At 53.7% G+C, this 25,799-nt stretch overlaps 1 protein-coding gene across 1 annotated transcript in view; it reads left to right on the forward strand.

Annotated features, from left to right (window-relative positions):
- Nucleotides 1-422: 422 nt before the first annotated feature.
- Nucleotides 423-25,799, forward strand: part of LOC144952248 (dnaJ homolog subfamily C member 3-like) — a 25,511-nt gene continuing 134 nt past the window's right edge. The window contains 13 exon segments of the mRNA XM_078882680.1: nucleotides 423-587; nucleotides 5,943-6,050; nucleotides 8,467-8,591; nucleotides 9,217-9,291; nucleotides 10,309-10,452; nucleotides 16,727-16,908; nucleotides 17,349-17,468; nucleotides 18,510-18,615; nucleotides 19,988-20,111; nucleotides 20,630-20,762; nucleotides 24,480-24,628; nucleotides 25,625-25,707; nucleotides 25,709-25,799. The exon segment at nucleotides 25,709-25,799 is cut by the window's right edge and continues 134 nt beyond it. Coding sequence (XP_078738806.1) covers nucleotides 506-587; nucleotides 5,943-6,050; nucleotides 8,467-8,591; nucleotides 9,217-9,291; nucleotides 10,309-10,452; nucleotides 16,727-16,908; nucleotides 17,349-17,468; nucleotides 18,510-18,615; nucleotides 19,988-20,111; nucleotides 20,630-20,762; nucleotides 24,480-24,628; nucleotides 25,625-25,707; nucleotides 25,709-25,799 — 1,522 coding nt within the window. The 5' untranslated portion in view covers nucleotides 423-505.

Raw genomic sequence — 25,799 nt, forward strand, 5'->3', positions numbered from 1 at the left:
TCATCTTCCGGAAGACGTTTCTGTACTTCAATGCTCAACTTCCTCTCCACTTCCGGAAACATTCGCGCGAAAAGGCCACGCCTTTTTTTTTCCCCGTCATCCAATAGGAACGTCGCACCTGTGCACCCGTCTCAGCCAATCGCAAGCCCCCATCTGTTCATGCCCCCACGCCTCTCCCACGTGATTCACCCCACCCCCTCACCGCCGTCTCGTCCAATCACAAAAGCCCACGCTCCGTTGCGTGCACCCCACCCTAACCGCCCCCCCCCCCCGCAACAGCGTACGCGCGCGTTGATTGGCCGCGACCTCCGCGTGACGTCAACGCGCACGGCTGCGTCTGGGGCGTTGGAGCCGCGAACGTGCGCTTCGTGACGTCATCGCGCACGGTCCGGGGGGAGGGGCTCCCCCCGCGTGACGTCATCACGTTCGCTTTAACTTCACTGGGCGCGATAATGCGAAGCGAGATCCATACGGCAGCAACAGCAGCAGCAGCGACAACACTGAGATGATCACTCCTGTGTCGTGGGTCAACAAGGCTGTGTCGTCCTTCCCCCTGCTGTTGGTTCTCTTCGACCTGCAGTATGACGGTAACGACGGCAAACTTTTTCCCCCGACGATACGAGCCGCTGGGGGGGGTGTGGGCCGTTTTTGCCGCCACCCGCCCCCCCCCCGAGCTCGGCCGGCTTGGGGCTTCTAGGAAAGACGGGAAAAGCCTAGGCGGGCTAGGCCTCACGCTAAATTGCGGGTTGTTTTTTTTTCTCTGTTTTGTTTTGTTAAGTCACCGCTGCGGTTTATTGAGGCTTCCGTGAGGTGTACTCGGCCTCAGCGTTGTAGCCGTGTCTGTAGAGGTTGTGTGGCGTGTGTGTGAGGAGAGACGGCGAGAGAGAGAGAGGACTGTCGTTACTGGGGATACAAAGACGGCCGGGCGGTCGTGGTGTTTGTAAAGCCACGTTTACCCCCCTCCCCCCTCGTTTTACCGGCATTGTTGACAACACTTGCTGTCCCTTCAGCGGTCTTGTCATTAAGTGTGTGTCAGTGTGTGTGTCAGTGTGTGAGTGTGTGTCAGAGTGTGTCAGTGTGTTTGTGTGTGTCAGTGTGTTTGTGTGTGTCAGAGTGTGTGTCAGTGTGTTTGTGTCAGTGTGTCAGTGTTTTTGTGTCAGTGTGTCAGTGTGTTTGTGTGTGTGTCAGTGTGTTTGTGTGTGTGTCAGTGTGTTTGTGTGTGTGTCAGTGTGTTTGTGTGTGTGTCAGTGTGTTTGTGTGTGTGTCAGTGTGTTTGTGTGTGTGTCAGTGTGTGTCAGTGTGTGTTTGTACGTGTGTCAGTGTGTGTTTGTACGTGTGTCAGTGTGTTTGTGTCAGAGTGTGTCAGTGTGTTTGTGTCAGAGTGTGTCAGTGTGTTTGTGTGTGTGTCAGTGTGTTTGTGTGTGTGTCAGTGTGTTTGTGTGTGTGTCAGTGTGTTTGTGTGTGTCAGTGTGTTTGTGTGTGTGTCAGTGTGTTTGTGTGTGTGTCAGTGTGTTTGTGTGTGTGTCAGTGTGTTTGTGTGTGTGTCAGTGTGTTTGTGTGTGTCGGTGTGCGTGTGTCAGTGTGTTTGTGTGCGTGTGTCAGTGTGTTTGTGTGCGTGTGTCAGTGTGTTTGTGTGCGTGTGTCAGTGTGTTTGTGTGCGTGTGTCAGTGTGTTTGTGTGCGTGTGTCAGAGTGTTTGTGTGCGTGTGTCAGTGTGTTTGTGTGCGTGTGTCAGTGTGTTTCTGTGCGTGTGTCAGTGTGTTTCTGTGCGTGTGTCAGTGTGTTTCTGTGCGTGTGTCAGTGTGTTTGTGTGTGTGTCAGTGTGTTTGTGTGTGTGTCAGTGTGTTTGTACGCGTGCCAGTGTGTTTGTACGCGTGCCAGTGTGTTTGTACTCGTGCCAGTGTGTTTGTGTGCGTGTCAGAGTGTCAGTGTGTGTGTCAGTGTGTCTGTGTGTGTGTCAGTGTGTTTGTGCGTGTGTCAGTGTGTTTGTGCGTGTGTCAGTGTGTTTGTGTGCGTGTGTGTTTGTGTGTGTGTCAGTGTGTTTGTGTGCGTGTGTCAGTGTGTTTGTGTGCGTGTGTCAGTGTGTTTGTGTGCGTGTGTCAGTGTGTTTGTGTGCGTGTGTCAGTGTGTTTGTGTGCGTGTGTCAGTGTGTTTGTGTGCGTGTATCAGTGTGTTTGTGTGTGTGTCAGTGTGTTTGTGTGTGTGTCAGTGTGTTTGTACGCGTGCCAGTGTGTTTGTACGCGTGCCAGTGTGTTTGTACGCGTGCCAGTGTGTTTGTGCGCGTGTCAGTGTGTTTGTGCGCGTGTCAGTGTGTTTGTGCGCGTGTCAGTGTGTTTGTCAGTGTGTGTGTCAGTGTGTCTGTGTGTGTGTCTGTACGTGTCAGTGTGTTTGTGTCAGTGTGTCAGTGTGTACTATACTACACTACTATACACTACACTACTATACACTACTATACACTACTACACACTACACTACTATACACTACTATGCACTACTACACTACACTACTATACACTACTACACTACACACTACACTACTATACACTACTACACTATACATTACACTACTATACACTACTACACTACACACTACACTATTATACACTACTACACTACACTACTATACACTACTACACTATACACTACACTACTATACACTACAACACTATACACTACTACACTACCATACTCTACACTACAATATACACTACACTATACACTACACTATACACTACACTATACACTACACTATACACTACACTATACACTACACTATACACTACACTATACACTATACACTACACTATACACTACTACACTACCATACACTACACTATGCACTACACTATACACTACACTATACACTACACTATACACTACACTATACACTACAACACTATACACTACTACACTACCATACTCTACACTACACTATACACTACACTATACACTACTACACTACCATACTCTACACTACACTATACACTACACTATACACTACTACACTACCATACTCTACACTACACTATACACTACACTATACACTACACTACGATACACTACCATACACTACACTATACACTACACTATACACTACACTATACACTACACTATACACTACACTATACACTACACTATACACTACCATACACTACACTATGCACTACACTATACACTACACTATACACTACACACTACACTATACACTACACTACACACTACACTATACACTACAACACTATACACTACTACACTACCATACTCTACACGACACTATACACTATACTATACACTATACTATACACCAGAGGTGGGACAAAGTCATTGTTATGCAAGTCCAGGTCGAGTCGCAAGTCATCAAATTCATGACTCGAGTCTGACTCGAGTCCAAGTCACATGACTCGAGTCCACACCTCTGCTATACACTACACTATACACTACACTATACACTACTACACTATACACTACTACACTACCATACTCTACACTACACTATACACTACACTATAGTGTACACTACTACATTACCATACTCTACACTACACTATACACTACACCTGTCAACCCATACGGTTTACCCCGTATTCTTGTCCTGGAAAATTGAGTTTTCAGACCCACAGAGCCGTACAACCGTTTCAATACGGGTCAAAAAAAAGCCTCAAATGTCAATTTGTTTGTGTGCTTCTCTCCCGTGTCATGATGTGACTTTGCTGGATGAACGTTGAGATGATGTAAGGGGCACGGGGTGACCAATGCGGTCTGAATTTATCTGTCATTAGGTCGGGCACTGATCAGGGGGTGGGGGGGGGGGTCAACACGTATGTAACTCATCTTCTTGGTTCTTTCGGTAAAGTCACGTAGAAGGGAAGTAATAAAATAATAAAAATAAAACATAATAAAACAATTCTCACGACGTTTCGGCCACAACGCAAGCAGCCGTCCTCAGGCGAAGAATGAGAACATTATCAAGCTAGCAGCTTATATAGGTGTAGCGAGGAGGAGCGCCTTAACAAAAGAATGTGCATATGAAGAGGAATTTAGCATACCAATGGACAATGCGTAGGAGGTGGGCGGAGGGGTTTCAAAGTCCCATTATGCCCATGCATGATGCAGGATCAACAGCACCACGGGGGGGCGCAAGGAACTATTCGTTGGTTCTTTCGGTTAAGTCACGTCTGAAGATAAAATAATACATTAAATAATAGCATATTACGACGTTTCGATTGCAACACAAGCGATCGTCATCATCATCAGGCATGGAAGAAATTGGGACAAAACTCTTCCTAGAAAACTATAGACGGTTAGATTTTTGTTGCTATTTCTTTTATGCCTGATGATGATTGCTTGTGTTGCGATCGAAACGTCGTAGTATGCCATTATTTAACTTATTATTTTATCTTCAGAATAATTCCTGCAGTCACGAAAGCTCCAAAATTAACGTATGAAACTGGTGTGTGTGTGTAATGAATAGGTGAGTGGAGTTAGTAACGCACGTACTGGATGCGGTCCAAACTAATTAAGAGACGCGGTGTTTTGTTTGTCAAAGTGTTTGTCGTCGTCATCATCGTCATCGTCTTCTATTAAACGTGACGTGTCCTTACACCCACTCGCTTGACACTTGCAGTGATGTCATTAGCCCCGCAGCGTCCCGTTCGTATATCTTTCTCTGTGTGTCTGTCTGTGTGTGTGTGTCTCTCTCTTTGTTTGTGTGTGTGTTTGTGTGTGTCTGTGTGTGTCTGTGTGTGTGTGTCTGTGTGTGTCTGTGTGTCTCTGTGTCTGTGTGGGTCTCTGTGTGTGTGTGTCTCTGTGTCTGTGTGTGTGTGTCTGTGTCTCTGTGTGTGTCTGTGTGTGTGTCTCTGTGTGTGTGTCTGTGTGTCTCTGTGTGTGTGTGTCTCTGTGTGTGTGTGTCTCTGTGTGTGTGTGTCTGTGTGTCTCTGTGTCTGTGTGGGTCTCTGTGTGTGTGTGTCTCTGTGTCTGTGTGTGTGTGTCTGTGTCTCTGTGTGTGTCTGTGTGTGTGTGTGTCTCTGTGTGTGTGTCTGTGTGTCTCTGTGTGTGTGTGTCTCTGTGTGTGTGTGTCTCTGTGTGTGTGTGTCTGTGTGTGTGAACTTTTTTCGCGCCGTACGTAGCCAACCGCGCTGTGCGCGTGTGTGTTTTGAACTTATTTCACACCTTCATGGTTCTTTCGGTAAAGTCACGTAGAAGGGAAATAATAAAATAATAAAAATAAAAAACCTAAAATACTAATAAAACGTAATAAAATACAATTATTTTATTATTTCCCTTCTACGTGACTTTACCGAACGAACCAAGAAGATGAATCCCCGCAGTCACGAAAGCTTTAAATCGAAATGTAATAATATAATATTGTTATATTATTTTAGTATATTATATTATTATTTTATTATTTTAATATATTATGTTATACAATTTTATTATATTATGGTATTATATTATTTTATTAGTTTATTATATAACATTAGTATTTTATATTATTATTTTATTATATTATATTATTATGTTTTATTTTTATTATTTTATTATTTCCCTTCTACGCGACTTTACCGAACGAACCAACAAGATGAATCCCCCGCAGTCACGAAAGCTTTAAATCAAAATCTAATAATATAATATTATTTTATTTTATTATTATAGAATATTATACTATTATTTTATTATTTAAATATAGTATAATATTATTTTATTTTATTATTTTATTATATAACGCTTCCATATTCTTTCATTTTATTATATTATTTTATTATATTATGTTGTATTTTTATTATTCTATTATTTCCCTTCCACGCAACTACTTTACCGAACGAACCAACAAGATGAATCCCCCGCAGTCACGAAAGCTTTAAATCGAACTTTATTTCGCACCGTGCGTAGTCCAACCTTGCTGTGCGTGTTTATGTTCAACTTCGCACCGTGTCACCTGTGCAGGTGCGTGCGGTGCCAACACGGAGGTGGACAAGCACCTGGAGATGGGCAAGAAGTTGCTGGCGGCAGGGCAGCTCGCTGACGCCCTGTCGCACTACCACGCCGCAGTCGGTCAGCAACGTCACTCGCTCGCTCGCTCGGACACCGTTGTTGTTGTTGTTGGTGTTTGTTGGTGTTGTTTGTTGATGTTGGTGTTGTTGTCGTTGTTGTCTGTGTCGTTGTTGTTGTTGATGTTGTTGTTTGTTGATGTTGGTGTTGTTGTCCGTGTCGTTGTTGTTGTTGTTGTCTGCGTCATTGTTGTCCGTGTCGTTGTTGTTGTTTGTTGATGTTGGTGTTGTTGTTGTTGATGTTTGTTGTTGTTGTTGTTTGTTGATGTTGGTGTTGTTGTCCGTGTCGTTGTTTTGTTGGTGTTGGTGTTGTTGCTGTCTGCGTCGTTGGTGTTGTTGTTTTCTGTGTCGTTGTTGTTGTTGTTTTCTGTGTCGTTGTTGTTGTTGTCTGTCGTTGTTGTTGTTGTTGTTGATGTTGGTGTTGTTGTCCGTGTCGTTGTTTTGTTGGTGTTGGTGTTGTTGCTGTCTGCGTCGTTGGTGTTGTTGTTTTCTGTGTCGTTGTTGTTGTTGTTTTCTGTGTCGTTGTTGTTGTTGTCTGTCGTTGTTGTTGATGTTGTTGTTGTTGTTTGTTGATGTTGGTGTTGTTGTCCGTGTCGTTGTTTTGTTGGTGTTGGTGTTGTTGCTGTCTGCGTCGTTGGTGTTGTTGTTGTTGTTGTCTGTGTCGTTGTTGTTGTTGTTGTTTGTGGATGTTGGTGTTGTTGTCCGTGTCGTTGTTTTGTTGATGTTGGTGTTGTTGTTGATGTTGATGTTGTTGTTTGTTAATGTTTTTGTTGTTTGTGGATGTTGGGGTTGTTGTCCGTGTCGTTGTTGTCTGTCGTTGTTGTTGTCTGCGTCGTTGATGTTGATGTTGTTGTTGTTGTTTGTTGATGTTGGTGTTGTTGTCCGTGTCGTTGTTGTTGTTGTCCGTGTCGTTGTTGATGTTGTTGTTGTTGTCCGTGTCGTTGTTGATGTTGGTGTTGTTGTCCGTGTCGTTGTTGTCTGCGTCGTTGTTGTCTGTCGTTGTTGTTGTCTGCGTCGTTGATGTTGTTGTTGTTGTTTGTTGATGTTGGTGTTGTTGTCTGTGTCGTTGTTGTCGTTGTGGTTTATGTCTGTTGTTGTTGTTGATGTTGTTGTCGTTGTTGTTGTCGTCTGTCGTTGTGGTTGGTGAGAGCATTCTTAGAAAGAACATAATGAACCAGGTAGGGTGTTGACTGTTATGTTATCCGACTCTCTGTTGTATTACATTACATTTCTAAGTGTACTAGATTTGTGTTTCTATTTCATTTAAGCCTGATGACGATTGCTTGTGTTGCGATCGAAACGTCGTATGCTAGTATTTAATTTAATTTATTATTTTATCTTGATACGTGACTTTACCGAAAGAACCAAAGAGTAGATTAAACCTTTGTGCAAGCAAGCCATTTACTGCGTCAACCGCAACACGGAGTGCTTGCAGTGAACATGCAAACATGTTGTGGTTGTGGTTGTTGTGGTTGCTCTGGTGGTGGTTGTTGTGGTTGTTCTTGTGGTTGTTGTGGTTGTTCTGGTGGTGGTTGTTTTGGTTGTTGTGGTTTTTGCGGTTGTTCATGTGGTTGTTGATTGTGTGGATGTTGTTGTCATTACCGGCGAAACGTCTCCAGCTCTGTTGCATAACGCTAAGTGTGGAAGCTCCCTGGTCTGTCGCTCCGCACGAAGCTTCAGGTCTTCTCGGCCACAGTCATTCCCTCCCTTCTCTACGCATGCGAAACGTGGACCCCCCTAATGGAACATCTTCGCCGGTTAGAAACATTTAGGCTGGCCTGTCTACGATCCATCCTGGGTTTAGCCAGGCTGGATTGTGTGAGGAGCTCACAAATCCCTGAAAGATCTGGACAAAGTCCCATCGGTGAGCTCCTCCGGCAGGCAAGGCTGCGTTGGCTGGGTCATGTAGCCCGCATGCCCAGCCACCGCATGCCTAAACAGCTTTTGTTCGGCCGGATCGAGGGGGCTAAACGGGCGCGGCACGGGCTAGAGAAGAGATGGAGTGGTGTGGTACAGGAGGACGTGGAGCTGAGTGGACTTGCCGATGACTGGTACCAGCGGTGTCAAGATCGGCCTCTGTGGAGGAGGCTCGTGAAGGACGCTACTGGGCAGTTGGAGGCAGTCGCCCTCCAACAACAACGGAGGGCGGAGGAGCGACGCTCACAACAACGAGCGGAGCGCCGGGTGGCTAAAGCACAGCGAGTTGGCACAGTAGGGGGCACAGGTGGTGCATCAGCCAGTCGTCTCGGTCATCTCAGTCAGTCGACCCGTGGCACCTGCTGTTCGGCCGGATCGAGGGGGCTAAATTGGCGCGGCATGTGCTAGAGAAGAGATGGAGTGACGTGGTACAGGAGGACGTGCCACTACCCCTTGCTGACTGGCTGTTGTTGTGGTGTCGTCATCATCGTCGTCGTCATCAGAGGGCGACCCGGGCAGCTACCTGACCTACTACAAGCGGGCGACCGTCTATCTGGCCATGGGGCGGTCGAGAGCCGCCCTGCCGGACCTCTCCCGCGTCATCGAGCTCAAGCCAGACTTCACGGCCGTGAGACTTGCACGCACGCGTACGCACGTGTACGCACGCACGTGTACGCACGCACGTGTACGCACGCACGTGTCCGCGTGCACACACGTGTACGCGTGCACACACGTGTACGCACGCACACACACGCGTCCACGCGTACGCACGTGTACGCACGTGTACGCACGCACGTGTACGCACGCACACACACGCGTCCACGTGTACGCACGCACACGCACACACACCCAGTGTACACGTGTACGCACGCACACGCACGTGTACACGCGTACACGCACGCACTAGCATGCACACACACATGTACACGTGTACATACACACACACACACACGTGTACGCACGCACGCACACACGCACGTGTCCACGTGTACGCACACACGTACACGCACGTGTACGCACGTGTACACGCACACACGCACGTGTCCACGTGTACGCACGCACGTGCACGTACACACGCACGCACGTGTCCACACACACACACACGTGCACACGTGCGCACGTGCCCAAGTGTACGGACGCACACACACACACCCACAACAACAACATCCGCTATTTTCGTGTTCTGCTTCTGCCTGCTCCTCCACTGCTGCTGCTTCTCATCATCCGTCTCCACGTCGTGGGGGTCCCCACAGGCGCAGCTGCAGAGAGGCAACGTCTTCCTGAAGCAGGGCAAATTCCAGGAGGCGCTGCAGGACTTCCTCGCCGTGGTGAGTGGCCACCCTCCCCACCCCCACACGGCTCACGGCGCGTGTCCCTCACCCCCCCCCCCCGCCCTGGGTCAACGACGACGGGTCGAAGGGTCGAAGGGTCGACGGGTGGAAGGGTCGAAGGGTCGAAGGGTCGAAGGGTCGATGGGTCGAAGGGTCGAAGGGTCGACGGGTCGTAGGGTCGACGGGTCGAAGGGTCGTAGGGTCGACGACGACGGGTCGACGGGTCGAAGGGTCGAAGGGTCGACGGGTCGACGGGTCGAAGGGTCGTAGGGTCGACGGGTCGACGGGTCGAAGGGTCGTAGGGTCGACGGGTCGACGGGTCGAAGGGTCGTAGGGTCGACGGGTCGACGACGACGGGTGGACGGGTTTGAGGGGCGGCTTGGCAGACGGGCGGAGGTTCCGTGCGCGTTCTGTGGATGGCAGTTTGTCGGTGGGGGGGTCAAAAGCGCGTCAGTGCCCGGCACCGGCAACGCACGCGCATCTCCGCGCCAAAGTGTGCCTCTGTGTGCCAGTGTGTGTGTCAGCGTGTGTCAGCGTGTGTCAGCGTGTGTGTCAGTGTGTGTGTGTCAGTGTGTGTGTGTCAGTGTGTGTGTGTCAGTGTGTGTGTGTCAGTGTGTGTGTGTCAGTGTGTGTGTGTGTGTGTCAGTGTGTGTGTGTCAGTGTGTGTGTGTCAGCGTGTGTGTCAGTGTGTGTGTGTTAGCGTGTGTGTGTGTCAGTGTGTGTGTGTCAGTGTGTGTGTGTCAGTGTGTGTGTGTCAGTGTGTGTGTGTCAGTGTGTGTGTCAGCGTGTGTGTCAGCGTGTGTCAGCGTGTGTGTGTTAGCGTGTGTGTCAGCGTGTGTGTCAGCGTGTCGGTGTCCGTGTCAGCGTGTGCCTCTGTGCGCAAGCGAGCGTGTCAGCGAGCGTGTCGGCGTGTGTGTCAGCGAGTGTGTGCGCTTCACCCCCCCACCCCCCCCCACCACCCCCCACCCCCCACCCCCCACCCCCCCCCACCACCCCCCCCACCACCCCCACCAGCTGGCCAGCCACCCAGGAGACGAGGAGGCGTCGGTGCAGAAGTCGCGAGCGCTGGAGCTGCAGCGCTTGTGGGAGGAGGCTCGCTCGCTGCACCAGTGGGGAGACCACCAGGGGGCAGTCGCCTTCCTCGACAAGATTGTCGACGTGGGTAGCTCCTGCTGCTGTAGCTGCTGTAGCTGCTGTAGCTGCTGTAGCTGCTGTAGCTGCTGTAGCTGCTGTAGCTGCTGTAGCTGCTGTAGCTGCTGTAGCTGCTGTAGCTGCTGTAGCTGTAGCTGCTGTAGCTGTAGCTGCTGCTGTAGTTGTAGCTGCTGTAGCTGCTGCTGCTGTAGCTTCTGCTGTTGTAGTTGTAGCTGCTGTAGCTGCTGTAGCTGTAGCTTCTGCTGTAGCTGTAGCTGCTGTAGCTGCTGCTGCTGCTGCTGTAGCTGTAGCTGCTGCTGCTGTAGCTGCTGCTGCTGTAGCTGTAGCTGCTGCTGCTGTAGCTGCTGTAGCTGCTGCTGCTGTAGCTGCTGCTGCTGTAGCTGCTGTAGCTGCTGCTGCTGTAGCTGCTGCAGCTGTAGCTGCTGTAGCTGTAGCTGCTGCTGTAGCTGCTGTAGCTGTAGCTGCTGTAGCTGCTGTAGCTGTAGCTGCTGTAGCTGCTGCTGCTGTAGCTGCTGCAGCTGTAGCTGCTGTAGCTGCTGCAGCTGTAGCTGCTGTAGCTGCTGCTGCTGTAGCTGCTGTAGCTGCTGCTGCTGTAGCTGCTGTAGCTGTAGCTGCTGTAGCTGCTGTAGCTGTAGCTGCTGTAGCTGCTGCTGCTGTAGCTGCTGTAGCTGTAGCTGCTGTAGCTGTAGCTTCTGCTGTAGCTGTAGCTGCTGTAGCTGCTGTAGCTGCTGTAGCTGCTGTAGCTGCTGTAGCTTCTGCTGTAGCTGCTGTAGCTGCTGTAGCTGTAGCTGCTGTAGCTGCTGTAGCTGCTGTAGCTGTAGCTGCTGTAGCTGCTGTAGCTGCTGCTGCTGCTGTAGCTGTAGCTGCTGTAGCTGTAGCTGCTGTAGCTGCTGTAGCTGTAGCTGTAGCTGCTGTAGCTGTAGCTGCTGCTGCTGTAGCTGTAGCTGCTGTAGCTGTAGCTGCTGCTGCTGTAGCTGCTGTAGTTGTAGCTGCTGCTGCTGTAGCTGTAGCTGTAGCTGCTGTAGCTGTAGCTGCTGCTGCTGTAGCTGCTGCTGCTGTAGCTGCTGCTGCTGTAGCTGCTGCTGCTGTAGCTGCAGCTGCTGTAGCTGTAGCTGCTGTAGCTGCTGTAGCTGCTGTAGCTGCTGCTGCTGTAGCTGTAGCTGCTGTAGCTGTAGCTGTAGCTGCTGTAGCTGCTGTAGCTGTAGCTGCTGTAGCTGCAGCTGCTGTAGCTGTAGCTGCTGTAGCTGTAGCTGCTGTAGCTGTAGCTGTAGCTGCTGTAGCTGCTGTAGCTGTAGCTGCTGTAGCTGCAGCTGCTGTAGCTGTAGCTGTAGCTGCTGCTGCTGCTGTAGCTGTTGCTGCCGCTGCTGTTGCTGCGTCGCACGGCGGTGATGACAATGACGTCGTCATCGTCGCACGGCGGTGACGAGGACAATGACGTCATCGTCGCACGGCGGTGACCTCGTCGCGGTGCCCGCAGTTTTGTGGCGGCCCGGGGCGACTGCCACGTGTGGTGCGTTTCGTTGTCGTCGCTGTTCGGTACTGTAAAGGGGCGGGACGGACAGACGCACAAACACACAAAAAAAAGCGACCTTCAAGTTCAATAATAATTATCATTGACCAAAATCCTTGACACAAGCAAATGTAGGAATTAAAATCTATTTTTACCCCCCCCCCCCCCCCCCCGTCGAGTTGTATTTTAGCCGTAAACTTCCCCCTTTTGCGGCACGCGCTCACGTCCATCAAGATCTCCTGCTAGCACCTGCGGCTGACGCAACGCAAGCCCACTCGCTCAGTCGCTCGCTCAGTCGCTCGCTCAGTCGCTCGCTCGCTCACGTCCAACAAGATCTCCTGCTAGCACCTGCGGCTGACGCAACGCAAGCCCACTGGCTCAGTCGCTCGCTCAGTCGCTCGCTCAGTCGCTCGCTCAGTCGCTCGCTCGCTCGCTCACGTCCAACAAGATCTCCTGCTAGCACCTGCGGCTGACGCAACTCGAGCCCACGCGCTCACTCAGTCACTCGCTCAGTCGCTCGCTCAGTCGCTCGCTCAGTCGCTCAGTCACTCGCTCGCTCAGTCACTCCCTCGCTCAGTCACTCGCTCAGTCGCTCGCTCAGTCGCTCAGTCACTCGCTTGCTCAGTCACTCGCTCAGTCGCTCGCTCGCTCAGTCACTCGCTCAGTCGCTCGCTCAGTCGCTCAGTCACTCGCTTGCTCAGTCACTCGCTCAGTCGCTCAGTCGCTCGCTCAGTCACTCGCTCGCTCAGTCACTCACTTGCTCAGTCACTCGCTCAGTCGCTCAGTCACTCGCTTGCTCAGTCGCTCGCTCGCTCAGTCGCTCACTCACTCAGCCGCTCACTCGCTCAGTCACTCACTCGCTCAGTCACTCACTCGCTCAGTCACTCGCTCAGTCGCTCGCTCGCTCAGTCACTCGCTTAGTCGCTCGCTCAGTCGCTCAGTCACTCGCTTGCTCAGTCACTCGCTCAGTCGCTCAGTCACTCGCTCAGTCACTCGCTCAGTCACTCACTCGCTCAGTCGCTCAGTCACTCGCTTGCTCAGTCGCTCGCTTCGCTCAGTCGCTCACTCACTCAGTCACTCACTCGCTCAGTCACTCACTCGCTCAGTCACTCAGCCGCTCAGTCACTCGCTCAGTCACTCACTCGCTCAGTCACTCACTCGCTCAGTCACTCAGCCGCTCAGTCACTCACTCGCTCAGTCACTCACTCGCTCAGTCACTCACTCGCTCAGTCACTCGCTCAGTCGCTCAGTCACTCGCTTGCTCAGTCGCTCGCCTCGCTCAGCTGCTCACTCACTCAGTCACTCACTCGCGCAGCGCAGTCACTCAGCCGCTCACCCGCTCACGTCCATCAAGATCTCCTGCTAGCACCTGCGGCTGATGCAACGCGAGCCCACGCGCTCAGTCAGTCGCTCAGTCGCTCAGTCACTCGCTCAGTCACTCGCTCACGTCCATCAAGATCTCCTGCTAGCACCTACGGCTGATGCAACGCGAGCCCACGCGCACACAGCCAAAGGCAAAGGTCCCCCGTGTAGCCTCTGACCGGCTGTCTATTGTCTTGTCCCGGTCAACAACATCTGAGCTCACTCGTTCACCCACTCACTCGCTCACCTACCCACTCGCTCACCTACCCACTCACCCATTCGTTCACCCACTCACTCGCTCACCTACCCACTCGCTCACCTACCCACTCACCCACTCGTTCACCCACTCACTCGCTCACCTACCCACTCGCTCACCTACCCACTCACCCACTCGTTCACCCACTCACTCGCTCACCTACCCACTCGCTCACCTACCCACTCACCCACTCGTTCACCCACTCACCCACTCGCTCACCTACCCACTCGCTCACCTACCCACTCACCCACTCGCCCACTCACTCACTCGCTCACCTACCCACTCACCTACTCACCCACCTACTCACCTACCCACTCACCTACCTACCCACTCACTGACTCACCCACTCACACAGCCGCCCACCCACCCGCTCACTCACTCGCTCACCTACCCACCCGCCCACTCACTCGCTCACCTACCCACTCACCCGCCCACTCGCTCACCTACTCACCCACTCACACACCCACCCGCCCACTCACTGACTCACCGACTCACACAGCCACCCACCCGCCCACTCACCTGCCCACCCACTCGCTCACCTACTTACCCACTCACCTACCCACCCACTCACTGACTCACCCACTCACACAGTCACCCACCCACTCACCTACCCACTGACTGACTCACCCACTCACCTACACACCCACTCACTGACTCACCCACTCACTGACTCACCCACTCACACAGCCACCCACCCACTCACCCACTCACTGACTCACACACCCACCCACCCACTCACCCACTCACCCACTCACTCACTCACCCACTCACCCACTCACCGACTCACACACCCACCCACTCACCCACTCACTCACTCACCCACTCACCCACTCACTCACACACCCACCCACCCACTCACCCACTCACTCACCCACTTACCCACTCACCCACTCACTCACTCACACACCCACCCACCCACTCACCCACTCACCCACTCACCCACTCACTGACTCACACACCCACCCACTCACCCACTCACTCACTCACCCACTCACTCACACACCCACCCACTCACCCACTCACTGACTCACACACCCACTCACCCACTCACTCACTCACCCACTCACTCACTCACCCACTCACTCACCCACCCACTCACCCACTCACTCACTCACCCACTCACCCACTCACTCACTCACCCACTCACTCACTGACTCACACACCCACTCACCCACTCACTCACTCACCCACTCACTGACTCACACACCCACCCACCCACTCACCCACTCACTCACCCACTCACCCACTCACTCACACACCCACCCACCCACTCACTCACTCACTCACCCACTCACCCACTCACACACCCACCCACCCACTCACCCACTCACCCACTCACTCACTCACCCACTCACTGACTCACACACCCACCCACCCACTCACCCACTCACTCACTCACCCACTCACCCACTCACTCACACACCCACCCACCCACTCACCCACTCACCCACTCACCCACTCACCCACTCACTGACTCACACACCCACCCACTCACCCACAACACTCACTCACCCATTCACCCACTCACTGACTCACACACCCACCCACCCACTCACTCACTCACTCACACACCCACCCACCCACCCACCCACTCACTCACTCACCCACTCACCCACCCACTCACCCACTCACCCACTCACCCACTCACTCACTCACACACCCACCCACTCACCCACTCACTCACCCACCCACTCACCCACTCACCCATTCACTCACTCACTCACCCACTCACCCACTCACTCACTCACCCACCCACTCACCCACTCACCCACTCACACACCCACCCACTCACCCACTTACTCACCCACTCACTCACTCACCCACCCACTCACCCACTCACCCACTCACCCACTCACTCACACACTCACCCACTCACACACCCACTCACTCACACACCCACCCACCCACCCACTCACTCACTCACTCACCCACTCACCCACTCACTCACACACTCACCCACTCACACACCCACTCACTCACTCACACACCCACCCACCCACCCACTCACTCACTCACCCACTCACCCACTCACTCACACACTCACCCACTCACACACCCACTCACTCACACACCCACCCACCCACCCACCCACACTCACTCACTCACTCACCCACTCACCCACTCACTCACACACTCACCCACTCACACACCCACTCACTCACTCACACACCCACCCACTCACTTACTCACTCACCCACTCACTCACTCACTCACCCACCCACCCACTCACTCACTCACTCACCCACTCACCCACTCACTCACACACTCACCCACTCACACACCCACTCACTCACTCACACACCCACCCACTCACTCACTCACCCACTCACCCACTCACTCACACACTCACCCACTCACACACCCACTCACTCACACACTCACCCACCCACCCACTCACTCACTCACTCACCCACTCACCCACTCACTCACACACTCACCCACCCACCCACTCACTCACACACTCACTCACACACCCACTCACTCACTCACTCTTGCAAATTAGACTCTTCCTCCTCTCTCGCCTTCTCTCCTCGTTAAAATAAACCTGAGTGAACTTGACTGCGTGCGTGTGTGCGCGCGTGTGTGTGTGCGTGCGTGTGTGTCCGTGTGTGTCCGTGTGCGCGTGTGTGTGTGCGTGCGTGTGTGTCCGTGTGCGTGTCCGTCCGTGTGTGTATCCGTGTGTGTGTGCGTGTGTCCTTATGTGTGTGTGCGTGTGTCCTTATGTGTGTGTGCGTGTGTCCTTATGTGTGTGTGCGTGTGTCCTTGTGTGTGTGTGCGTGTGTACTTGTGTGTGTGTGTGTGCGTGCTTGCGTGTGTGTGTGTGTGTGGGGAGCGGTGGGTGTAGTGGTTAGCACTACGCTGCGCTACGAAACCCTCTGTGACCCGAGTTCGATTCCCGCTCACGGCCAACACCACCGGTGACGATTATCCGAACTGGTCCTGGGCCTCCCCTAGGTCGACTCGGCCTCAAACGAGTCACCTGGTGCGATGTGTGGTAAACATCGCCACTGGGGAGACAAAGGCGGCCGGGCGTGGTGGTGCTGGCCACCCGCCCCCTCGTGTGCCGTGCCGGCCTTCAAAGGTGCTCGCTAACAGCACTCGCCCCTGCAGTCCGTTAAGGCTACACGGGGGACCTTTGTCTTTGTGCGTAGTCCTGCCCCTGGGACTCGGACGTGCGGGAGCTGCGCGCCGATTGCCACGAGCAGATGGGGAACCTGGGCAAAGCGATCCAGGACCTGAAGCCGACCACGAAACTGCGAAACGACAACACGGCCGCTCACCTGCGCATCAGCCGCCTGCACTACAGCCTGGGCGAGCAGGACGACTCGCTCACGTGAGTCGCTCGCTCACTCAGTCGCTCGCTCACTCGCTCACTCAGTCGCTCGCTCGCTCACTCAGTCGCTCGCTCGCTCACTCAGTCGCTCGCTCACTCGCTCACTCGCTCACTCAGTCGCTCGCTCACTCGCTCACTCAGTCACTCACTCAGTCACTCACTCAGTCGCTCGCTCAGTCACTCAGTCACTCACTTGCTTAGTCGCTCGCTCGCTCGCTCAGTCACTCACTCGCTCAGTCGCTCAGTCACTCACTCACTTGCTCAGTCGCTCACTTCGCTCAGTCAGTCACTCACTTGCTCAGTCGCTCGCTCACTCGCTCGCTCACTCGCTCACTCACTTACTCAGTCGCTCGCTTGCTCACTCACTCAGTCGCTCACTCGCCCCCCTACCCCCCCACCCCCCCACTCCTCCTAACCGTGACCCCCGCGTGACCCCGCAGGGAGATCCGCGAGTGCTTGAAGCTGGACCCGGAGCACGCGGCGTGCCTGGTGCACTACCGCCACGTCAAGAAGCTCAGCCGGCAGCTCGAGGCGGCCGAGAGCCTCATCGCCGAATCCAGGTGGGCCACACGGCGCGCCCCCCGCCACGCCACGGCCCGGTGGTGACCGCCACGGCCTGCCACAGCCTGTCATAGCCTGCCGTAGCCTGCCGTAGCCTGCTGTAGCCTGCCACAGCCTGTCATAGCCTGCCGTAGCCTGTCATAGCCTGCCGTAGCCTGTCATAGCCTGCCGTAGCCTGTCATAGCCTGCCGTAGCCTGCCACAGCCTGTCATAGCCTGTCATAGCCTGCCGTAGCCTGTCATAGCCTGCCGTAGCCTGCCACAGCCTCGCCATAGACTGCTGTAGCCTGTCATAGCCTGCCGTAGCCTGCCACGGCCTCGCCATAGACTACTGTAGCCAGCCCTAGCCTGCCACGGCCTGCCACAGCCTGCCACAGCCTGCCACAGCCTGCCACAGCCTGTCAGAGACTTCCACATGCTTGCCACAGCCTGCCACAGCCTGCCACAGCAATGGCGCGCACGTGGCCGTCTGGAGCGCGCTCTCCTCCCGACATTCGGTCGCCACTGGGAGCCGTGATGCCGCTTTTACATCGTCGTCGTCGTCGTCGTCGTCCACATTGGCGTTGCCCTCCCGCACCCCTTTAGCTCGTAAGCGCCGCTCTTGGCAAGCGTCACTGCCCGTCCTCCCCCCCCACACACACACACACAGCACTCGCCAACTCCACGGTGTGTTTTGAGGCCTGCAACTGCGGCGGTGGTTGTGGTGGTTGTGGTGGTTGTGGTGGTGCTGGTGGTGCTGGTGGTGCTGGTGGTGGTGGTGGTGATGGTGGTGGTGTTGACGGTGGTGGTGGTGGTGACGGTGGTGCTGGTAGTGACGGTGGCGGTGGCGGTGACGGTGACGGTGGCGGTGACGGTGGTGGTGGTGGTGGTGGTGGTGCTGGTACTGGTGGTGTTGTTGGTGGTGCTGGTGATGGTGGTGTTGCTGGTGGTGTTGCTGGTGGTGTTGGTGGTGGTGTTGATGGTGTTGTTGTTGATGGTGGTGTTGTTGTTGTTGTTGATGTTGTTGCTGATGGTGGTGGTGGTGCCCTCCGTGTGCCGCAGGTACGATGAGGCGGTGGTCAAGTTGGAGGCGGTCAAGAAGACTGAGGCTACGGTGGCCGTGTACGCTGAGCGCGCCGATGAGCGCATCTGCCACTGCCTCTCTAAGGTAGCGGAGGCCAGAGGTCGCAGACGGGTTTTGATTCCGATGTAAAGCTTCTTTCGTGACTGCAGGGATTCATCTTCTTGGTTCTTTCGGTAAAGTCACGTAGAAGGGAAGTAATAAAATAATAAAAATACAACTTAATAATATAATGACATAGTATAATAACGTAATATAATAAAATAATAAAATAAAATATTACAATAATATAATATTATTAGATCTCGATTTAAAGCTGTCGTGACTGCAGGGATTCATCTTCTTGGTTCTTTCGGTAAAGTCACGTAGAAGGGAAGTAATAAAATAATAAAAATACAACTTAATAATATAATGACATAGTATAATAACGTAATATAATAAAATAATAAAATAAAGTTTGATAATATAATAGAATAATAAAATAATAGAATAATATAATATTATTATATTAATAATAAAAAAAACGTATTTTATTATGTTTTATTTTTATTATTTTATTACTTCCCTTCTACGTGACTTTACCGAAAGAACCAAGAAGAGGGTTTTGATTCCTTACCCGTACCCGTACCCGGCCGCACCAGGGTCGCAAACTCTCCCACTCACTCACCCACCCACCAATTCAGCCACTCACCCACTCACCCACCCACTCACCCACTCACGAATTCACCCACTCACCCACTCACCCACCCACCCACCAATTCAGCCACTCACCCACTCACCCACCCACTCACCCACTCACGAATTCACCCACTCACCCACCCACTCACCCACCCACGCACCCACTTACTCACCCACCAACCAGAGGTCGCAAAACGGGTTTTGATTCCTTACCCGTACCCGTACCTGGCCGGATCGAACCCACGACCTCCTGCACACCAGGCGAGGTAGTCAACATCTCCTAGCCGACGTGATGATGATGAGAGAGACACGCAAACTCCAAATATACAGCAGCGGCAGCAGGCGTCGTCAGGGTCGTGATCGAACCCACGACCTCCTGCACACCAAGCGAGGTAGTCAACATCTCCTGGCCACCGTGATGATGATGATGAGAGAGACGCAGACTCCAAATCTACAGCAGCAGCAGCAAGCATCATCAGGGTCGTGATCGAACCCACGACCTCCTGCACACCAAGCGAGGTAGTTAACATCTCCTAGCCACCATGATGATGATGAGAGAGACACGCAAACTCCAAATCTACAGCAGCAGCAGCAAGCATCATCAGGGTCGTGATCGAACCCACGACCTCCTGCGCACCAGGCGAGGTAGTCAACATCTCCTAGCCACAGTGGTACTGTCACCCGCCCCTCCACCCCCGTCACCACAGCTCTCCCACACTCATCGCCTCTCCCGCCTCCGCGTGCCCTCCCCCCCCCTCACCACCACCACCACCCCCCGCAGAGCGAGGGGCGGACGACGGATGCGGTGCGAGCGTGCAGCCTGGTGCTCGACCGCGATCCCGACAACGTCGGCGCGCTGCGAGACCGCGCGGAGGCTCACATCGCGAACGAGGAGTACCAGGAAGGTAGGGGGGGTGTGGGACGCGCTCGCTCGCGTGACGCCTTGAACACCTGACGATGACGAACGTACTAGTGATAGGTTTTTAGCCTTTCAACTGGTGCAAAAACCTCTGTGCAAGGCATCATGTTTGCAATAACCACAAGGCGAGCAGTGAAAATGCAAACAAAAAGAAACAACTCTGATGATGGTGATAATGATGTGCACTGTCCTTGAAGTTGATTGGCCCTCACCTCCCACCCCCCCTATCCCTCACCCCCCACCCCCTACCCCCCCACCCCCCCATCCCTCACCCCCACCCCCTCACCCCCCCCCCATCCCTCACCCCCCACCCCCCCTATCCCTCACCCCCCCATCCCCCACCCCACCCCCCCCTATCCCCCCCCCTACCCCCCCATCCCTCATCCCTCCCACCCCCTACCCCCTATCCTCCATCCCTCACCCCCCACCCCCCTACCCCCTCCCCATACCTCATCCCCCCCCTACCCACCCCCCCTACCCCCCCTATACCCCCCCCCCCCCCAGCGGTGTCTGACTACGAGCGAGCGAGGGGGGTTGATGAGGCAGCCCCCGGCGTGCGCGAGGGCCTGGACAAGGCCCAGAAGCTGCTGAAGCAGTCCCAGCGCCGGGACTACTACAAGATCCTCGGGGTCAAGAGGTCGGTGCACCACACCGCCACCGTCACCCAGCCCACCACTCGTGACGCTAGCGCGGGGGGTGGCTACGTACGGTGTGAAAGAAGTTGAACACGCAGACGCGCAGCACTACGTACGGTGTGAAAGAAGTTGAACACACACACACACGTAGCACTACGTACGGTGTGAAAGAAGTTGAACACACACACACACACACGTAGCACTACGTACGGTGTGAAAGAAGTTGAACACGCAGACGCGCGTAGCACTACGTACGGTGTGAAAGAAGTTGAACACGCAGACGCGCGTAGCACTACGTACGGTGTGAAAGAAGTTGAACACGCAGACGCGCGTAGCACTACGTACGGTGTGAAAGAAGTTGAACACGCAGACGCGCGTAGCACTACGTACGGTGTGAAAGAAGTTGAACACGCACACGCGCGTAGCACTACGTACGGTGTGAAAGAAGTTGAACACGCACACGGCACGGCTGGCTACGTACGGTGTGAAAGAAGTTCAACACGCACACACACGTAGCACTACGTACGGCGTGAAAGAAGTTGAACACGTACACGCGCGTAGCACTACGTACGGTGTGAAAGAAGTTGAACACACACACACATGTAGCACTACGTACGGTGTGAAAGAAGTTGAACACACACACACACGTAGCACTACGTACGGTGTGAAAGAAGTTGAACACGCACACACACGTAGCACTACGTACGGCGTGAAAGAAGTTGAACACGTACACGCGCGTAGCACTACGTACGGTGTGAAAGAAGTTGAACACGCAGACGCGCGTAGCACTACGTACGGTGTGAAAGAAGTTGAACACGCAGACGCGCGTAGCACTACGTACGGTGTGAAAGAAGTTGAACACGCACACGGCACGGCTGGCTACGTACGGTGTGAAAGAAGTTCAACACGCACACACACGTAGCACTACGTACGGTGTGAAAGAAGTTGAACACGCAGACGCGCGTAGCACTACGTACGGTGTGAAAGAAGTTCAACACACACACACACGTAGCACTACGTACGGTGTGAAAGAAGTTGAACACACACACACGCAGCACTACGTACGGTGTGAAAGAAGTTGAACACGCAGACGCGCGTAGCACTACGTACGGTGTGAAAGAAGTTGAACACGCAGACGCGCGTAGCACTACGTACGGTGTGAAAGAAGTTCAACACGCACACACGCGTAGCACTACGTACGGTGTGAAAGAAGTTGAACACACACACACACGTAGCACTACGTACGGTGTGAAAGAAGTTCAACACGCACACACGCGTAGCACTACGTACGGTGTGAAAGAAGTTGAACACGCAGACGCGCGTAGCACTACGTACGGTGTGAAAGAAGTTCAACACGCACACACGCGTAGCACTACGTACGGTGTGAAAGAAGTTGAACACGCAGACGCGCGTAGCACTACGTACGGTGTGAAAGAAGTTGAACACGCAGACGCGCGTAGCACTACGTACGGTGTGAAAGAAGTTGAACACGCAGACGCGCGTAGCACTACGTACGGTGTGAAAGAAGTTCAACACGCACACACACGTAGCACTACGTACGGTGTGAAAGAAGTTGAACACACACATGTAGCACTAGGTACGGTGTAAAAGAAGTTGAACACGCACACACACGTAGCACTACGTACGGTGTGAAAGAAGTTGAACACACACATGTAGCACTACGTACGGTGTGAAAGAAGTTCAACACGCACACACACGTAGCACTACGTACGGTGTGAAAGAAGTTGAACACACACATGTAGCACTAGGTACGGTGTAAAAGAAGTTGAACACGCACACACACGTAGCACTACGTACGGTGTGAAAGAAGTTGAACACGCACATGTAGCACTACGTACGGTGTGAAAGAAGTTGAACACGCAGACGCGCGTAGCACTACGTACGGTGTGAAAGAAGTTGAACACGCAGACGCGCGTAGCACTACGTACGGTGTGAAAGAAGTTGAACACACACATGTAGCACTAGGTACGGTGTAAAAGAAGTTGAACACACACACACGCAGCACTACGTACGGTGTGAAAGAAGTTCAACACACACACACACGTAGCACTACGTACGGTGTGAAAGAAGTTGAACACACACATGTAGCACTACGTACGGTGTGAAAGAAGTTGAACACACACACACGCAGCACTACGTACGGTGTGAAAGAAGTTGAACACACACATGTAGCACTACGTACGGTGTGAAAGAAGTTGAACACACACACACGTAGCACTAGGTACGGTGTAAAAGAAGTTGAACACACACACACGTAGCACTACGTACGGTGTGAAAGAAGTTGAACACGCACACACACGTAGCACTACGTACGGTGTGAAAGAAGTTGAACACGCAGACGCGCGTAGCACTACGTACGGTGTGAAAGAAGTTGAACACGCAGACGCGCGTAGCACTACGTACGGTGTGAAAGAAGTTGAACACACACATGTAGCACTAGGTACGGTGTAAAAGAAGTTGAACACACACACACGCAGCACTACGTACGGTGTGAAAGAAGTTCAACACACACACACACGTAGCACTACGTACGGTGTGAAAGAAGTTGAACACACACATGTAGCACTACGTACGGTGTGAAAGAAGTTGAACACACACACACGCAGCACTACGTACGGTGTGAAAGAAGTTGAACACACACATGTAGCACTACGTACGGTGTGAAAGAAGTTGAACACACACACACACGTAGCACTACGTACGGTGTGAAAGAAGTTGAACACACACACACGTAGCACTAGGTACGGTGTGAAAGAAGTTGAACACACACACACGTAGCACTACGTACGGTGTGAAAGAAGTTGAACACACACACACGTAGCACTAGGTACGGTGTAAAAGAAGTTGAACACACACACACGTAGCACTACGTACGGTGTGAAAGAAGTTGAACACACACACACACGTAGCACTACGTACGGTGTGAAAGAAGTTGAACACGCAGACGCGCGTAGCACTACGTACGGTGTGAAAGAAGTTGAACACACACACACACGCAGCACTACGTACGGTGTGAAAGAAGTTGAACACACACACGTAGCACTACGTACGGTGTGAAAGAAGTTGAGCACACACACGTAGCACTACGTACGGTGTGAAAGAAGTTGAACACACACATGTAGCACTACGTACGGTGTGAAAGAAGTTGAACACACACACACACGTAGCACTACGTACGGTGTGAAAGAAGTTGAACACACACATGTAGCACTACGTACGGTGTGAAAGAAGTTGAACACACACACACACGTAGCACTACGTACGGTGTGAAAGAAGTTGAACACACACACGTAGCACTACGTACGGTGTGAAAGAAGTTCAACACACACACACACGTAGCACTACGTACGGTGTGAAAGAAGTTCAACACACGCACGGCACGGCTGGCTACGTACGGCGTCGTCAGGGTCGTGATCGAAACCCACGACCTCCTGCACACCAGGCGAGGTAGTCAACATCTCCTAGCCACCGTGATGATGATGATGAGAGAGAGACGCAGACTGCAAATATACAGCAGCAGCAGGCATCGTCAGGGTCGGGATCGAACCCACGACCTCCTGCACACCAGGCGAGGTAGTCATCATCATCATCTCGGCAACCCTGCCATGTGTGTGTCTTCCCCCCCCCCCCGTGCCCCCCCCCCCCGTGCCCCCCCCCCTGTGCCCCCCCCCCGTGCCCCCCCCCCGTGCCGTGTGAAGGTCTGCCAAGAAGCAGGAGATTGTGAAGGCGTACCGCAAGCTGGCGCAGCAGTGGCACCCAGACAACTTCCAGGCGGAGTCCGAGAAAAAGAAGGCCGAGAAGCACTTTATAGACATCGCGGCGGCCAAGGAGGTCCTCACAGACCCCGGTACACCTCGCTCACCCGCTCGCTCGCCTGCTCACTCGCTCGCCTGCTCGCCCGCTCACTCGCTCGCTCGCCCGCCCGCTCACTCACTCGCCCGCTCGCCCGCCTGCTCGCTCACTCACTCGCCTGCTCGCTCGGTCACTCGCCCACTCGGGCTCACTCGTTCGCTCGCCCTCTCACTCATTCGCTCGCTTACCCGCTCACTCGCTCGCTCGCCCGCTCGCTCACTCGCTCACTCACTCGCCCACCCATCATCACCAACACGCCATCACCCCCCCACACACCATCAGCCACCCACCATCACCCACACGCCATCACCCACACCCCATCACCCACCATCACCCACACACCATCACTCAGCCACCCACCATCACCCACCCACCATCACCCACCCTCCCCCCACACACCATCACCCACACACCATCACCCAACCCCCCACACATCATCACCCACACCCCATCACCCACCATCACCCTCCATCACCCACCCACACACCATCACCCACCCACACACCATCACCCACCCACACACCATCACCCACCCACACACCATCACCCACCCACACACCATCACCCACCCACACACCATCACCCACCCACACACCATCACCCACCCACACACCATCACCCACCCCACACACCCCCACCCACCCACCACCACCCCACACCCACCCACCACCACCCCACACCCACCCACACACCATCACCCACCCACACACCATCACCCACCCAAACACCATCACCCACCCACACACCATCACCCACCCACACACCATCACCCACCCACACACCATGACCCACCCACACACCATCACCCACCCCACACACCATCACCCACCCACACACCATCACCCACCCCACACACCCCCACCCACCCACCACCACCCCACACCCACCCACACACCATCACCCACCACCCCCCCACACCCACCCACCACGACCCACCCTCGCTAGCGCTCCTACCTCCGCGTCTCCCCCTCTCTCGCTCTCCGCCCCACAGAGAAGCGGAGCAAGTTCGACTCTGGAGAGGACCCCCTGGACCCCGAGAGTCAACAGGGCGGGGGTGGCAACCCCTGGCAGAGAGGGGGAGGCGGGGGGGGGCGGTGGCTGGCACCCTTTCCCGGGGGGCTTCAACCCCTTCGGTTCTGGGGGACCCCAATTCAAGTTCCACTTCA

Source organism: Lampetra fluviatilis, chromosome 66, assembly GCF_964198595.1.
Source record: "Lampetra fluviatilis chromosome 66, kcLamFluv1.1, whole genome shotgun sequence".
NCBI classification, from domain to species: domain Eukaryota; kingdom Metazoa; phylum Chordata; class Hyperoartia; order Petromyzontiformes; family Petromyzontidae; genus Lampetra; species Lampetra fluviatilis.